This window comes from Rhincodon typus, chromosome 30, assembly GCF_021869965.1.
Source record: "Rhincodon typus isolate 14 chromosome 30, sRhiTyp1.1, whole genome shotgun sequence".
Lineage (NCBI taxonomy): Eukaryota > Metazoa > Chordata > Chondrichthyes > Orectolobiformes > Rhincodontidae > Rhincodon > Rhincodon typus.
In genome coordinates, this window is record NC_063361.1 from 30,091,255 (window position 1) to 30,109,934 (window position 18,680).

Below are 18,680 nucleotides of genomic sequence, written 5' to 3' on the forward strand. Positions count from 1 at the left end.
TCTTTAAAAGTAGTTGTTTGACCAAATCTGTCCTAGAATCTCCTCTCTGGGCTTGTTATCAATTTAGTCTTCCCATGTTAATGATGCTAAATAAAGGAGCATTGTTGTTCAGAAATAATTTTAGCTTGGTGACATTTTGTCAGAACACTGCATGTTTAACTATCGGATAGATATGTAAATACATTGTTAGTTTGTATGCAGGTTTCAACTGCTAACCATTAACATTTTGACTGAATTTTACTGCCAATGAATAGCCACTTAAACTGCCTATAGATTCTGCTTAAAATAGATACATTTTACTTGTGCAGTTTAAATGGGGCCATTGGCCTTTTGCAGAGCTATGGTCAAATAAGCTTGGCTGTATCATGGCATTGAGTGATTTTTTTTTTGTAGGCTAGAATTTGACTATAATCATCTGTTTTATTTCTGAATAATTCTGCTTTAATGCCTTTCTTTTGCATAGAGAGGAACTGCACCTCATTATTCCAGCAATTATGTCGATTCATATTGTAACACCATTTGCAGGATCAGAAAGAAAGATTTTTCATATTTATAGTCCATCAATTGGCACCTTTTTTATCAGGAGGTTTCTCCCTGTTTATCATGTCCAAACTATAAGCAGTCGGAGTTGAGAAAGATGAAACACTGATGACCCTCTACAATGGGGTTGGATGTGAAATTAAGGTTTTGTTTTTCTAAGGTGAATAGAGCTCATAATCTCTAGTTGCATGGTAGCAATTAATTTCTGTAGTACACAATTGTGTAATACTCGGTTTGCTAGAAAAAAGAAGTATCCTGTAGTTAAAATAGTTTCAGTTAATCTGAAATTCACCACTAGCAGGGATTCTGAAAGAGGTAGAAGTCAAAATGTCTCCTGTTATTTGTACACTGTTTGCAATGCAGTCATTTTGTGCTTGGTGTACTGATTATTCCTATCTTGGCTACGTTTTTAAACAACCTTTTTTTTTCTTCCTCTTTGTCCACAGAATATTCTCCTTTTTGGATGTGGTCACCTTGTGTCGCTGTGCTCAGGTTTCCAGGGTAAGGTTTTTTCAATCCCTTCCTCACTTTTAAAGGACTAATCTGAGCTGCCACAAAGGATAAGCTAATTGAAGTGATTTTTATCTTTGGTGGATTGCTGTTAAATCAGTTGGTGCCCAAGTGATACAGGTGACTGCATATTCGCAAGAAGCAAGTCCGAAAGAGTGCCTACTCCTGGTCAAGATGCTCTGAAAGTGCACATTAAGAAGCTGTTGATCCTTTCTGGGAGGGAAAGGAAGTGTTGGCATAAAAGCAACAGGGGGAAAAGAAAACTGAATCAGACTGCCGCCTTTATAATGTAATCTGAACTATGTCAATAGTTATGTTAGCCAGAGTGATGTTGCTTTTTTATTTTGCTCCTTCACTAGATGCTCACTCAAAAAAAAAGGAATAGATGTAGACTGTTTGTTCCTCAAGCTGCCCTGCCATTCAATAAGATTGTGCACTCAACTCCACTTTCTTGCTTGACCCCTTTTAAAAGTAGTTGTGTCTAAATCCATATTGAGTGTATTAAATGTCCCAGCTTCTACTAGCCTTCATGGTAGGGAGTTCCAAAGATTTTTGACACTTGGAGAAGAAAATACACCCCAATTCCTTTAAATGGGAGACAACTTGTACTGAAACTGTGCCCCCATGAGGGAAAACATCTTTCAGCACCTCCTATCAAGAATATAATGTTTCAATACGATCACTTTACACATTCTTCTGAACAGCAAGTTGCTTAGGTTATCTCCTGAGATTACCCTTATCTAACTCTTGCCAAAACTATTGGCATGTTACTATGTGTAACTACGCTAGTTCTGTGAGTCCTCAGAACCTTGCCATACTGACCATTGTTCATGTGTGATTCCAGTCTTGTGCTCAGCTGCTATTCATGTGTACTCCCAGCAAGGGTTATTGAATGGTGACCGTCAGATGAAACTTTAGTTAAGCCACTCCAGGGGTATTGAGCTCCACTTCCTCCCTTTATTGTCAGCCTGCCTTGGATTACCTCATGCAGCAAAGGTCAGAGATCAAATCTGACACTGTTCTGCTCAAAGTTTATAGAAACTCCGCACATATGTTCTGAGCCCATGGGCAATGATATTTTATAAAGCTGTAATATATTCACTTGCAAGGGACATGATAGAGAGGGCATTACTGCTAGGTAGCTCATTTCCTGGCCCGCTAATTTGACATCCAAGTGATGCCAACAGGTGTGAGTTCAGATGCTGTACTGGTGAAGTCAACATGAAGGCCCTGGCTTCTCAACCTCACCCCTCATCTGAGGTGTCATAACCCACCGATTAAATTTGGCACCAGTTAACGCACTCGCGTGAATGGGAGAGCAGTTTATGGAGCTGTAGATTAAGGCAGCTTGAGAGTGTGTTTGCTGGTTTGGTGGTCTTGGCCTTGCCTCTAAGAGAAGGTAACTGCTTTGACAATAAAATAAAGGGGAGTTGGGGCAGTGGTGGTTGAGAAGCAGGGAAAAATAAAGCTTGTTAGCAGTTATATTGAAACCTTTCAGTGCTGGTCAGCAAATGTTTGTCAACACTGAAGTATTGGATAACTCGTCAGCAAGTGTAACCTTTTATAATTGTGTGCAAATCATGGAGACCACATTTTGAATATCATAGCATTTTAAAGGTATTGGGCTATTTAGTGCATTTGAGAAGAATTTGAACCAGAAAAATGGTGATTTTAGGACTCTAATCTGTCATCCTGGTTTAACTTACTTTTGAAGGATGAAGATGTAAAGAAGACATGATCTAAGTCATTTAAACAACTTGAAATGATATTTTCACGCAGATTTTTCATAATTTTACGTTTAGATTTGAAGACCAGAAATCATGAGTTTTGTCAAGATTTATTCTCCTTGCCTAACCCCAAAATAAGGTGGTGGCTGTATTTATTAGACTGCCATCGAAATAAGCTAGTGTCAAACTTCATCCCTATACTAGAAGGGTCTAAAATAGATGAAGAGAGGCCTGAAAAATAAATAATATAATTTTGCATACTCTATGCCTCTGATCCTATTAGAACATGAAAGTATGGCTGGTCAGGGTAAAAATAATGATCAGTTGATAACTTGGAATTTGTAGCTTGAAATCTGTTACCAAGGACAATCAATTTGTAATTTAAGAGATCAACAACTGGTGGTTTGCATGCCTGAGGAGACTGATTAAATTGGAAGTAGTCTCTGATGACAAAATTATACGCTTTGTATATTGATGCAATTTGCCAGATGTGGATTTAATGAGAAACATGGCATTTTCCTCCTGAACGTTTTTACAATGTCATTGAATTGCTTTATATTGTTGTGTTGGATGCAAAACAGGAAAAATTCAAATTACCTTACCTCCACTATGTTTTGAATGTAAGATCATTTAATCCCCTCCTCAGCCTAAATTCTCTAAATTGGTATCCAAATCTCTTCTATTGCTATCATTGCTCTTTCTATTCTGTTTTGCAGATGAATTTTGAACTTGTTCCTCTTTATGGGTAAACTGGTTCTTAGTTGCTGATCGAAGGATACAAAATTTCAGTGCAGCTTTGTAAAATTTTTTTTGGCTAACTTTGCCACTCCTTTTTAATCACATGGACTTCGATGTGGAAACAGAATTGATCAACAAGTGTGTATTGGGAATCTTCCAGGGATTGATATATCAATGTCCTAGACTTTGATTTTAGGGGGCATAATTTTAATGGTTGCAAGTGACAAAACTTGAATACAGCAAACATTGAGGAGTATCTGCTTCGATAGGTTATAAACAGATTGATGGTATAGCAGATACATAGCAGGTGAAATTCAGTTATGCCCAATTCTAGGCATCAAACCTGGAGGATATTTAGATCTTGGAAATGGTGAATAGGAAATTATCAGGATGGTACCATTGATGGGGTCTTCATTTGAGTTGAAACACGTGAGAAGCTGAGGTGGTTGTTCTTTGGAGCAGATAAGTTTAAGGGAATATTTGAATAAAATAGTGAGTTTTGATAGAATAACTAAGAAGAAACTGGTACTGATAAGGACACCAGATTCAAGCCATCTGGCAAAAGGACCAAAGAGAGACTGAAGAACATTTTTAATGGAGTGATTTGTTACGATTTTCAATATACTGCCTGGAAGAGTGGTGGAAGCAGATTGAGTGAGTAGTTCATTTAAAAGACTTGAACAGGAAATGTTTGCACTGCTTTAGGAAAATAGCTGGGGGATCACAATTAATTGAATAGTCCTTCCAGGAAGCTAACATAAGCTGAATGACCTCCAATGCTATCGGATTCTAGGTAATATTTTAGACTCACTGTACCTAAATGTTTTTTAATATTTTGTATGCTATGATCTTTTCCCACTCTGCCTTATTCCTGTGCCTACCACTCACCTTTTTGATTTTTCTGTGCTATAAACCTTTCATTACAACTCATTCTTTGTATTTGATCAATTATTTTGCTTTTCCCATTGTCCTTTCTGGTCCTTTTTTTGTTTTGCAATTTTGCTTTTAGATAGAATCTGGAAAAATATGAAGTACCATGTTGTACTATCTGAAAGTGATGTTTGTGCTCTACTGGGGGGAGGCAATGGCCTAGTGGTATTATTGCTGGACTGTTAATCCAGAGACCCAGATAATGTTTTGGGGACCCAGGTTTGAATCCTGCTGTGACAGATGATTTGAATTTGAATTCAATAAGAATATCTGTAATTACGAATCTAATGATGACCATGAACCCATTGTTGGAGAAACCAATGTGGCTCTCAAATATCCTTTTAGGGAAGGAAACTGGCACCTTTACCTGGTCTGGCCTACATGTGACTCCAGACCCACAGCAATGTGGTTGACTCTTAACTGCTCTCTGGGCAATTAGGGATGGGCAATAAATGCTGCCTAGCCAGCAACACCCTCATCCTCTTAATGAATTAAGAAAAAACCTTTCTGGTTCTCCTAGCATCCTATCAGAAACATTAGCAATGACCAAAGCTTACATATTTATTTGCAAGTAAGCTGAACGGTGCACAGTATCTCACACTTAGCAGGGTTAATGAGGGGTGATGAAATGTTGAATCACTGGATCTTTTCGTGTTGAGACCTCTATTTTGTCATTTGTGTTTGAGTTTGATTCAGAATTTCCATACAGGGTGGTCAAATTTGTAGATGATGCCAGGCTAGAAAAGGCATTTGAGTCTGACCAAATAGCTCAAACTACCAAATAATGTGGGTGACAGGATGGAAGATCAAATTTAGTGCTAACAAATGTTTATTGAATGTAAAGAAAAAAAAATGAGTGACTTGTGAATGCCAGTGAATGGGGTCAGATGAAACTGAAGAGGATTTCAATGAAATTATTGCTCCCTGTAACCAATTGGTGCTGACAGCGGCAAAGCAAGCAAAATATAACCTAACCAGTGGAGTCCATGTTATCAAAAACTATGTGCAGACCATTGTCTACTGGTCAAGCTACCTGAATACTTTCTGAAACAGAAACCGAAATTGCTGGCAAAACTCAACAGGACTGTTAACTCTGCTTTCTCCCCACAGATGGTAGTGTTCAGAGTCTGGTGACTGTTCATTGGAACTTCAGAACTGGACTCAACATCAGCTCTGCTTTCTCCTGCACTGATGTTGCCAGACTGGCTGCATTTCACCAGCAATTTCTGCTTTTGTTTGAGATCTCCAGCATTTGCAGTATTTTTGTTTTATTTATGTGGGTATTTTCTGATATAGATTATCAACACACCAAGAAGACACTTGAGCACTTTGTGCAGCTCAGAGAAGAGCTGCAAAACTAATACCCATGTCAGTGGTCTTAAGTTATGAAACAATTCTGGAGAAATGTGCGACTGCTTAGCTTTTGAAGGGCAGTGACTGAGAAGAGTGTAAAGAAGTAATGTTCTCGAAATAACTTTTCCATACCATCCATTTCAAATAAAGTCAATGTGAAAGGTAAGGATACCCATATAAGAATAAATAAAAGTTCTTATCAGACCCATTTACGACAGCTGTTTGAACGAGTTTTGAGCCCTTCTGGAAGAGTAACCTAAGGTGGGCTGTTATTATCGGCATCTACACTTCTATTTGGGATTTGGGGAACAAAATGTATTTTTATAAAAGTTGCTTGAAGGATGATACCATTTTGCTGTTTGCAAAGAACTTTCCATTTCTGAACAGAAAATTCTTTAATTTAGCAGCGAGTTATTAATGATTTTGAATAACATTTTAACTGCAGAGTTCCTCCACAGTTTGAATTGGATAGATCTATGGTATTAACATCATGCATCTGTGTGAGCTTCCAGTACTTTAAATTTTAATGTTTTTGTTATTCTTGCATCAACCTTTTCTGTTATTCAATGTCAGTACTTAAAATGAGAACCATCTATGTAAACTTGTCTCTCAATGATAACGTTGTGAAGTCTTAGTTTGAAACCCTTACCTTTTCAGTTTGTACTGAAATGAAACAATAATACTGTAACAAAATTACATGTTTTAATATTTCACTATTAAAAATAAATTCTCCAAAAATAAGTCATGGAATGACTTTTAACATGGGGCTGAGATAACAACCATGTGACCAGAAATCATCACCTTCATCGAAAGACTGTACTTGGTCTTGATGTCCTCTCAACTCAGTGGGTGCAACTTGTGTATCATGTTCAAAGTTTGCCGTCAGCAATTAGTACTTGGGTCTCTCTGGTGTTGGCATTGAGTACCATTGGTTTTGGGGTTGCATGAAATAAGAACAATTGAAAATGATTCAGAAGTTTAACGTTTGTGCTAGTTCATTTGCACTGCAATTGTTCCTAATTTTAAATGTATACTTAATGGTTCTAGCTAAGTTTTCAGCTTCATTCCTGATCACCTATCTTATTCTAAAATTTTGCGCCAAGAGATCCTGGTTATCCAAGTGAGAGCTATCTGTATAGCATTCAATATTGCAGTGTCTTTTTATTTATATCTCACCTCTAATCCCTGTTCCTTTTTTTTTAAAAGAAAAATTAGACTTTGGAATTTTTATAATGTGGAAAACCTGTATCTTAATTTTGAATCTTTGAGTAAAATCGTAAAAATATTTATTTCTTGCTAAATAAGCATTTAACCTACTAAAACATTTCCTAGTTCTCAAAAGTTATAGACACTGAATATGAACTATTTATTGTTCTCCGAACAGACTCCATAGACCATAGCTTATCAGAACTGATTCGAAAGAACTATCTTGGCCTGACCTTTAACTACATAATGATTGCCAAAGGAAGCTTTTTTAATCAGAATTGAGGAGATATTGAGTTTTTTGAAGAAAGATTTATGGTACATTTTCATCTGAACACCAGTGAGGGTGAATCTAAAATTATTGTTACACATACTTTTGGTATTTCTCATGTTAATGACCAGAGAAGAGTATACCAAATAGAGAACCCAATTTTTCATTTTAAAAGAATAAATAGTCTGATAAGTTCTTGTTACTCTGAAAATTTCACATTTATTATATTCTTCGTAAGGCTATATGAGTTGCTCTATTCTGAAATGGGTTGTGATTGATAAAACAGAATTACTGGACATTTATTGCTGCAAAACGACGAAGTCATGAGAAGTTGCCCACATCTAGATTAATGTTCTGGTCTGTACAGCCCTGAGAATTTCAGATCCTTTTTTTTTCATATCGCCTTCCTCTTTACTATTGGTTCAAAATGATATTACTGTTTAATTCCCAGCGTGAGTCCAAAGACTATCATTTGGGGTTTTTGCAACTGGACACGTGGACATGAAACTTTTACTATCATGGATCCGTTCATCTTTGGAGTTATGTGGGGGCAGATCATCTATTGCATTGTTCATGGGGCCACCCAATTATCTCTTCAGTAACTGCTTTGCACAATTCACCCTATACCATTTTCTAACTCCTGTGTCCTCTCGTCTTTTTGTTTATTTTCCACTCCTTTCCTCTCACACTCTCTACATGTAGCTCTTAAACATTTCTCATTGTGATTTCTGCAATTCTCTGCTTGTGACCAACACGTTGTCTTAATCCTTGTCTCTTAAAAAGTCTTTCCTTTGTTTTTAAGCCATTGTCTTCTGATGTCACTGCACACGTTTTGACATTTCTGACAATTTATTGAAGGTGCCTTCGATAAACTATTGAACGTTGTAACAAACTGGCAACCAGTGTGTATATATAAGGCAAAATCTAGGTCATGACATTAGATGGGACCAGGGTGTCTCGGAGCTGTGGCACATGGGTAAGAGGAAAATTGTGCTTTGGGATTGAGCCTGTGTAAGTGACTTGGTAGAAATTCTGGTAATATTGTATGTTGTTTTGGCGTAAAGACAATTTAGGGCTTCACATCTTGCAGTGAATGGACCTTTTTGGAATTCCAAGGCACATGGGAAGGGGCAGCTAGCATCTGGGAATTGACTATAACCTGACTTTGTTTTTTTTTCTTGCCTGTGATATTGAAGTGAGCATACAGAAACATTCTTCATTTGTGCATGCATAAGCTCCAGTGATTCCAATAGTCCCTGGAAAAGAAATGTAGATTGGAAGGAGGGCTGTTCTGCGTGTTGTTTCAGAATTTTGGATCAGGACTGTGTGTGGTACATCTGGAAATGAAAAGTTAACTAGTTGGATGGAGGTTAAATATGGCTGGGGAAGGAGGAATGAGTAAGATGGAAAGGTGGAGGGAGGTGGCAGAGCCAAAAGAGAAGCCAGTTTGTGTATGTGATGCTAATTGATTACGGAAGAAACTCTAGGAGCCTTATCACCCCACTAGTGATTTGTTTTAAAGAGTGATATCCAACTTTTCAGTACGAATTTCATCGTAGGACTACCTTCTGATAGACAGCATGACTACCAGAAAGAATTTGAAAGACCCTTGTGCTAGGTTCTGAACAGTGGTTTTTCCTAATTGTTTATGTTTGAGCAAATGCATAACATGTTTAATGTACTTACCTCACCTTGCATGATAAGACATTTAATTGTGGAAAGCTAACACTGAGGCATTGTTTATTTAGGTTAGAATTTAGAACATGTGTTTGTGGCAATCTGATGTTTGTACTTCAGTTTTTTTTAAAAGAAAAGGGAAGTGGAAAATCTACGAGCTTGCCCTTTCCACGGTTTCTCTGATTATGATATCTCAGGATCTGTTTGGTTGTGCTGTATGTTCCCCATATCTGTACTTATAAATGGAACAGGCCTACACGATCCTACAAGTAAAATCATTCCTTGGCAAAGATAATTTAAATAATTTGTCAATTCAGTGTGATAATATTTCTCTGGTGACATAATAGTTTTGTTGGAGTAGTAATCCAGAGGATGGGCTAATGTTCTGCAGACATGGGTTCAAACTTCACCATGGCAGCAAGTAGAATTTGAAATCAGTTGATAAATCTGAAATTTTTTTTTTTTAAAAGAAGTCTATTATTAATGGTGAACATGGCAGCTGTCAATGTTGTAAAAACCCACCTGGTTCACAGATGTTCTTTTTAAGAAGTAAATCTGTCGACCTCACCTGGTCTGGCCTATATGGGAGTCTAGATCCACATCTTAAGTGCCCTCTGAACTTGCCTAGCAAACTACTCCATTCAAGAGCAATTTAAAGACAAATGCTGGTCTTGCCAGCCGTACTCACCTCCCATGGAAGCATGAAGGAAAAAAAGAATCTACACAAATGCGACAGATCAAACTCGGCCAAATAACATACTATCTATTCATTCTTGTTCATCAGCAAAGTGATTGTTGGAATTGAGGGTTATCAGGTAGCAGTTGGTCACCACTAACCTTCCCAGTTTGGGGGCCATCAGGAGTGCTTTGGTCCAAATCTCAACATAACCTTGATCCAAATGTGGGCAACCATGGAATTCTTTTGGCTGGCTGCGAGTGAGTGCTTTGACTATTAAGGCAGTATTCCAACAATTGTGGAACTAAGGAATCCTAACTGAGTCTAATGTGGGTCAGAAAACCAGCTGTCTGCTGGCTCATTTCATGGCCACCATATGGAAGATAGTTATGGTTGTTCAAGTTCAAGCCGCTTGATCCTATTTTACTGTTGCAGGAGCTACCTGTCTTTAACTGTTTCTTTCATGATCTTCCTCCATTGCAATGTCTGAAGTGGGAGTATTTGTTGGAGGTTGGACAGTATTCAGTTAAACTCTCAATTCCTCTGATAATTAAGCGGTTGGTACCCATGTATAGTATTAACATGAAACCATCCAAGTGTAAGATGAGAAGTGGCAAAAAATATCAGTTTCATGCAAGTGTCAGACAGTGACCATCTCTACAAGAGTGCATAACCACTCCCTCAAAAGACACTTGTGCAGTAGCTATACTGTCTTGCCTTGTTCTTTGTTGGTTTTGCTTATTTCCTGCTTATCAAGTGGGACAAATGGCATGGTTAAAGCTGTATGAACTGATTTGAACCAGATTTGAAAGAGATTGACCAAGAATGCAAACACAATTTAATTATAGCAGGGCATAGATACCATTTGAAAGATGGAAGTACTTTTTATCTGCATTGGTCTGCCTTTTAGCAATTACAATGAAAACTTCCTGCTATTGTGTTCCCACAGGACATGGTCCCTGTGGAAGCTTAAGACATTGCAAATGAGATCGGAAGTGGGTTATTCTGTTTAAAATTTGAAACTTCGTCCCATAAGAAGGATGTATGATTGAATGAAATGTGATTTGATGTATTTGTTACTAAAAGCTGCTAATCAAGTCCAGCTCTAATGAAATACCAGTTGGTGGTAGAAATTTTCTACAAAATAGATGTAGGCTATAATGAAACTCAGTACGTAGCAAGTAATTTAATGCCTGATGAACAGTTAATGTTAGGTTGTAAATGACATACGATCCTCAATCCCTAAAATGATAGAATAGAGAAAGTAATTTAGACCTGGTTGTTTCACTGTCCAGCTATGATATTTTCTTTAAAAATCTATAATCGAATAAAGGATACTTCAGCCAAGAGCTAGTATCAAGAAAAAGCGATACCAAATGTTGCTAGTGCTCTCACCACATACCCCTATTCTCCTTGTAACAGGAATTCGTGTTGTGTAACTGTTCATGAGCACAATGTTGAGAAAGTGCTAAATGAAATTTTCTGCACTTAGACATTTACATTGCAGATTTCCTGAGATGATACCCATGGTATCCAGAACAAATGTGCTTGCTTACAAATTGAAAGAGGTGCTGTGTTGTATTGTTGAGAGCATGAAGCCACCAGGAGAGTGGTAGGAAGAATGGAATTTGTATATAAACGTTTTGAACAGATCTGCTTGCGTCTGTTCAAGATGGCACAGGTTTCAGTACTTCCAAGGTACCCTAACAACAGATTGGATGGGTGGATGAGCAGAGACCTCGGGGATAAACTGAAAGGATAGTGTCCTTGATTGTGGTAATATTCTTTGGTAACTCAATTTTGTTGCACCTCTTTTGAGAAAATTGGCACATCCCTAATGGACCATGAGTCATAGCAGAATCCTTATTAACCAGGCTATTAACTTAGTACAAAAACAATTGCATTGAGTTTCCAGAAGGTTAGGTTTCTCAATATCATGCATTCAATTCCAAAATGAAAATATTTTTCTGTCCTCCAATTATTCATGTCCTTCCATCCAAATTATTTTCTTCATCTCTGGTTTATTTATACTTTCTCAATTTCTCTGCATTCTTCTGTGTTTTCAGTACTGGAATGTCCTGGCACTGGATGGTAGTAACTGGCAGAGAATCGACCTGTTTGACTTCCAAAGAGATATAGAGGTACTGCGCTTAAGACTTTATGACGAATTGCTGATGGAAAAGTTAAATATTTCAAGAGGAAAAATAAATAACTGGCAGTGTGTTTTATATTTTATCTGTACGATTTCATGGGGAAATAATGTGATGTGCTTTGGTTGTAATTGTCTAGGTGCAATAAGAGGAGCTTGCACTCATCATGCCAGCTCTTATCATTTTGGAACTCTCTGAAGCATACAAAATTGATGAATTACATTTTGTGCTACAGCCACAATCGGCACTGTCATAAAATGCATTAATTTTGCACCCAACTATGTTCTACAAACTATTAGCTGAATACACAGTTGTGATGTTTTATTTTGGTATACCACAAGACCCTCTTTCACATTCATGGAGGAGAAGAGAATTTCTTTCTTTCGTGTCTCAGCTTGGCTGAATTGGTAGTGCTCTTGTTTGCAGTGGATTGTAGATTCAAGCCCCATTCTCATATTTGAAACACTGGCTTTGCGTTAGATACTGGTCTTCAGGTGTGGTGGTACAATGTACCAACTGTCAGCTGGCCTTTTTCAATGTCTTGTACAAAAGATACTGTGGCATCATTTGGAAAAGGATTGATATTTCTCATTATTTCTTCTTGAGTTAATATTGCCAAAAAAGAAGACTGAATTCAGCTAATCTTTTATGGAACATTACTGTGTAAAAAATGGCAACATATTTACTACATAGCCAACTGTGATTGTAGCACAAATATAATGTGTTGGTTTTATAATGCTTCAGAGACTTCTAAAAGATGAGAGCTGGCACAATGAGGGCAAGCCCCTTTTTACTTTTTAGATGGGCATCAGCTGACACGGTGAAAGAAATATTAACACTCCAGCTGCCTCACTGACACTCTTACAATACAATATCCTTTTATTGTTGCGTGTACTCCATCATAGGAATACATTGAAAAGCTTTTATAATGTCTACCTTCTTAATGGCAACATCTTAGGTACAAGTACCTAGGTACAGTTCTTGGATACAGCAGAGGAATGAAAGTAGTTGCATTGCCTACAGAGTTGAAAAAAAGTTTAAAAATAGGACGTCATTAAAGGTTTGACCTTTTACAGTAAGGTAGGAAATTTCAAATGTACATTAGTGTAACAGCTCAGTGCAGGGCCTCCATGTGGTCTGACTGCCCAGTCCAACAGCTGTCCTCATTCCGCTCCAAGCTGCAGACTGCTCCAAGGAAAGTGCCAAGACTTCCTCCCCCGTGCCTGTCTCTGCCTGGCACGCTCTGCCTGCGCGATGCTCTGGGGCTGCTTCCTTCCGCTGTTCTGAGGCTTGCAGCCCACGTGCTGTTCCAGGGCTCACTGCTTGTGCTGCTCCAGGACCCGCAGCCTGTGGTCCACCCTCTTGTGTCCATATCAAAAGTTCCAACATATGATATTTCTGTGTAATTTACAACTAAGGAATTGTATGATTTTGATCTTTGCTGGGTAGTAGTGAATGTTTAATTTCTAAGATGCAGGTAGTTGCAGTATATTTCTTTTGCCACTTCATTTGTGTAACTGCTTTAAACTCAAGAATTGCTTTATGTAAATTAATTCACATTTTAATGAGGAAGGAGAATGGTTTTGCCCTCCGTGATATAATGATTGCCTCTGCTATAGCAAGATAACAAAAGTCTACTGTCACTAACAAACTGGAGCCTTCAAAAAAGTTTCTGTTCTATACTCGCAGACTAAATCATTAAAATTGACCTTTTTTACTTTTAAGATTTTTGATTTTTCTTTCCACCTCCTCCTCTCACACACCATTAAAAAGACTTAGCAAAACAAATAATGGAAAAACTACAACTACATTGATTGCATTGGTCCATAAAAATGTGTCCTCCATCCTCCATTTAATTAGGTGGAGTTGTATGTTCCTTTCTGTCATGCTTCCAGGAATAACAGAAACATCTAGCTTTCAATAAAATCTACTGGTTCCCACAATGTGTTTCAACATTTTTCCAAAATGACTAATTCCAACTGCCTTTTGTAGAAAAAGGCTTGATCGCATTTGCAGTTTTAACATCTAGAAGGTGTGTGGTGATGAATTACTGGCAGCTTTCCAAAAATGAGACTGCCTGATTTTCTGTTCAACATCGCCTACTACAGTCCCAGAGTTCAGGAGTACTGGGAAATTGAGAGCTGCATAAGAGAACAAAATAGGAAAGTGATGTGGTTGTTGAAATATTGTAGTCACAATAGGTCACTGAGCTCCAGATTAGACACTGTGGGAAGCTTTGAATGTAATTTGTTGTGGGTAGTGCTCAAGTATCAGAAAACCAAGTAGAACAGGGAGTCTTGGTGCCCATTAAAAAAGGGAGAGCCTGAACAGGAACTTGACCCCTTTCCCTTCAGGGAACCAGTCTGTTTCTGTTCCTGAAATTGTAACGGTATTAGAATTAGAATTGGAGTTAGCTTTATTATCACATACTCAAATGAATACAGTGAAAAGTTTACAAGTCACCACTTTAACAGCAACATCTTTGGTACAAAGGTACCTAGGTACAGATTTATAAGTACAAATTCTTGCGACGGGGGTGGGGGGAGGAAATTAGAAAAGTTACGGAATAAAGATGTTAGCTGATGACTTAAGTTTATCTTGAATAACTCCATCTCTATACAGCATGTATTTTCACTTTAGCATAACTCAAAAAAGAAAAATTCTGCCACTAACAACTTTATGAATTAAATCACAGCAACTTAATGTGGGGCTTCCTTTTTGTACAATTAATTGCTCCATGCTACAGATGTTTTAGGGAGGTGCAATCGGTGTAATGTCAATAAACGTTGACGTCCTGTTGGTGAGACTGCCCTTCAATAGATCAATTTCGCGCCCCCTTTAATTCCTCTCTTTCAGTTACATTTTTTTTTGCCCTGCTTCTGGGCTGTGAGAAAATGTTGATAGTCTGCACAGCCTCTGGGCAATAATGTCGTGACATCAATTTCGAGCCGAAGTCCTCAACATTTTTCTTTCCCTTACACAAGCCAAGTGTGCACATGATTGTGAGAACCTTTTGGACTGTGGGGATTCTGCCAGATTGTCCAGGTTTTGTTTCTGTAGAAAGCACTGAAATAGGGAGGCTCGGTTGTTTTATGGGGAGTATGGAAGTTTTATGTAGAATATTTCATGGGTCATAGGAAATAAAGGATCAATGCAATACACCACCCAGTACATAGCTCAGCAAATGCTTAGATGACATACGATGTAGGAGAAAGAGTAAAAGCCGATCCAGGCAATAACTAATTACAATGGAAATCTTGATATGGTGGAATGAAAAAAGATAAAAATGGAGGTGGGGGTGGGGAGAGAAAAGGCGACCAGTTTCATTTTTAGCATTTTTCTTTTATGTCTGTTACTCTGAGTGGGAGCAGGTAGAACTTGAGCCCAGGCCTCCTGGCTCAGAGGTAGGGGCATCATTACTGCATCATGAGCCCTGCTTCTCCAGGGTAGAGTCGGAGGCCCAACCATTCACAGCTCCTCCATCAATGACCTGGCCTAGCCATATAAATACTGTAGCTACAAGAGCAGGTCAGAGGCTAGGAATCCTGCAGCAAGTACAGCAAACTTTATATTAACTGGCAGCTATGGGATCAGTAGTGTCCCAGTTGATTAAGGGGTCCACGTAATCAATGCAAAACACACTAGGTAGTAGAATTGTAAAGCTGAGGATGTACACAGCACTGTAGCTCACCAACTGACTCCACAAAGCTGGTCCACCGTCTACAAGGCATACGTCAGGTGTGATTTCAAGTGCTCCTACTCACCTGGATGAATGCAGCTCCAAGAACACTCCAGTTTGATGCCATCCCGGACAAAGCATGATTGACATCACATTCTTAAATGTTCACTCCCTCTGCCTCTGTACGGTTGCAACAGTATGTGCAATCTACTGGATATATTGCAAGGATTCGCTGAGGCTCCTTCGACAGAACCGTTCCAAACTCCTGACTATTTTCATTTAGAAAGATGAGGCAGCAGATACCTAGAGTCATAGAGATATACAGCATGGAAACGGATCTTTTCAGTCCAACTCATCCATGCTGACCAGATATCCTATATAAATCTAGTCCCATTTGCCAGCGTTTGGCCAATATCCCTCTTAAACTCTTCCCATTCATATACCCATCCATGTTTAAATGTTGTAATTGTACCAGCCTCCATCACATCCTCTAGCAACTCACATCCATACATACACCACCCTCTGCGTGAAAAAGTTGCCCCTTGGGTCCCTTAAATCTTTTCCCCCTCACCTTAAACCTATGCCCTTTAGTTTTGGACTCCTATGCACTGGGGAAAAGACCTTGCCTATTCACCCTATCCATGCCCCTAATGATTTAATAAACCCCTTTAAGGTCACCCCTCAGCCTCTGATGCTCCCAGCTTATTCAGCCTCTCCCTGTAGCTCAGATCCTCCAACCTTGGTAACATTCTTGTAAATCTTTTCTGAACCCTTTCAAGTTTCATTACACATGGTGGCAGCACCACTACCTTCAAGTTCCTCATCAAGTCATTTACCGGCCTGACTTAGGGGGACAAAAGTGCCATTTCTTCTGGGTCACTTGGTCAAAATCCTGGAACTCCATTCCTAACACATTTGTGAATGTATCTATATCAAGGGGTGACCTTAAAAGCTTAAAATCATGAGGGGCATGGATAGGGTGAATAGCCAAGGTCTTTTCCCTGAGCTGGGGGAGTCCACAACTAGACGACATAGCTCTAAGGTGGGAGGGCAAAGATTTAAAAGGGACCGAAGGGGCAACTTTTTCACGCAGGGTAGTGCAATATGGAATGAGCCACTAGAGGAACTGGTGGAGATGGATATAATTACAATTGAAAGGCATCTGGATGGGTACACGAATGGGAGGGCATTAGAAGAATATGGGCTAAATGCTAGCAGATGGGACTAGATTAATTTAGGATATCTAGTCGGTATGGACAAGTTGGACCGAAGGGTCTGTTTCCATGTTGTACAGATCAATGACTCTCCTAAATGGACTGCAGCAGTTCAAGCAAGCAGCTCGCCATCTTATCAGAGGTAACTTGCGATGAGCAATAAATGCTAGCCAAGCCAGTGAAGTCAATATGCCACAAACTAAGCTAAAATGTTAGACACTGTGTACTGTATAACCATGACATCGCATTTTTTAAAAGAAGGGCATGGTGTAATTGTGCCATTGACTGTTCTATATTATGCAATAGCACAAAGGATTGCTGTATCTCTCAATCTCTCACACTACATGTAATGGTTATTTCCAATGTTCTGAATATTGTGCAGTGTGTTTCATGGGCATTTCTTGTGATATCTGCTGAGTGTGACTGCTGAAGATGGGCCTCTGTCCCAGGTTTCTAAAATGTATGAAATTGTATGCTCTGGGAAAGCCACCAGTGGTGCAGAAATGAAGGATTAAATTTGGAAAATTTACGTCTATATTTAATAATGCAAAGCCCCTGATTTGTTTTTGTAACTAACTAAATTTACCCAATCAGCAGCATCTGCAGAGGGTGCTTGCAAGAACCAATCTAGCCAGTTGAATCTGTCAGTTAGTGGTTTACCATTCAGCGACTGCTCTAGTCAGTCTGAACGGTGACAACAGCTGCAGCAGAGCAAGGGAGAGTGAACTTGGGGGTGAAAAGCAGCAGCTTGAAGCTGAATGTAGGGGCAGAACTCCAGAGGTGATGTCACAACTCAAAAGGGACCGGAGTTTGGCTGCTCAGGAACCAGATTTGTCAACTCAGTTAGTAGTGCCTTGAGCAAATAGTGATGGAAGGATCCGAGACAACAAGGTGCAGGGCTGGATGAACACAGCAGGCCAAGCATCATAGGAGCAGAGAGGTTGACGTTTCGGGCCTAGACCCTTCTTCAGAAAAGGGGGAGGGGAAGGCGGTTCTGAAATAAATAGGGAGAGAGTGGGAGGCGGATAGAAGAGGGATAGAGGAGAGGATAGGTGGAGAGGAAACAAACAGGTCGAAGAGGCGGGGATGGAGCCAGTAAAGGTGAGTGTAGGTAGGGAGTTAGGAAGGGGATAGGTCAGTCCAGGGAGGACGGACAGGTCAAGGGGGCGGGATGAGGTTAGTCGGTAGGAGATGGAGGTGCGGCTTGAGGTGGGAGGAGGGGATAGGTGGGAGGAAGAACAGGTTAGGGAGGCAAGGACGAGCTGGACTGGTTTTGGGATGCGGTTGGGGGAGGGGAGATTTTGAAACTTGTGAAATCCACATTGATACCATTGGGCTGCAGGGTTCCCAAGTGGAATATGAGTTGCTGTTCCTGCAACCTTCGGGTGGCATCGTTGTGGCACTGCAGGAGGCCCAGGATGGACATGTCTGAGGAATGGGAGGGGGAGTTGAAATGGTTCGAGACTGGGAGGTGCAGTTGTTTATTACGAACCGAGCGTAGGTGTTCTGCAAAGCGGTCCCCGATCCTCCGCTTGGTTTCCCCGATGTAGAGGAAGCCACACCGGGTACAGCGGATGCAGTATACCACATTGGCAGATGTGCAGGTGAACATCTGCTTGATGTGGAAAGTCTTCTTGGGGCCTGGGATGGGGGTGAGGGAGGAGGTATGGGGGCAGGTGTAGCACTTCCTGCGGTTGCAGGGAAAAGTGCCGGGTGTGGTGGAGCTGGAGGGGAGTGTGGAGCGGACAAGGGAGTCACGGAGAGAGTTGTCCCTCCGGAAAGCAGATAAGGGTGGGGAGGGAAAGATGTCTTTGGTGGTGGGGTGGGATTGCAGATGGCGGAAGTGTCGGAGGATGATGCGTTGGATCCGGAGGTTGGTGGGGTGGTACGTGAGGACGAGGGGGATTCTTTTTTGGTTCTTACTGCGTGGACGGGGTGTGAGGGATGAGGTGCGAGAGATGTGGGAGACACGGTTGAGGGCGTTCTCGACCACCGGGGGGGGGGGGGGGGGG

General features: G+C 40.0%; 1 protein-coding gene across 3 annotated transcripts in view; it reads left to right on the forward strand.

Moving 5' to 3' along the window:
* The window catches only part of LOC109923003 (F-box/LRR-repeat protein 20), a 123,020-nt gene that overhangs the window by 62,462 nt on the left and 41,878 nt on the right, over positions 1-18,680 (forward strand). For all 3 annotated transcript variants that reach the window (XM_048614493.1, XM_048614492.1, XM_048614494.1), the window contains exons 3-4: positions 987-1,041; positions 11,692-11,766. In XM_048614493.1, the coding sequence (XP_048470450.1) occupies positions 987-1,041; positions 11,692-11,766 (130 nt within the window). The remainder of the gene's footprint in view (positions 1-986; positions 1,042-11,691; positions 11,767-18,680) is intronic.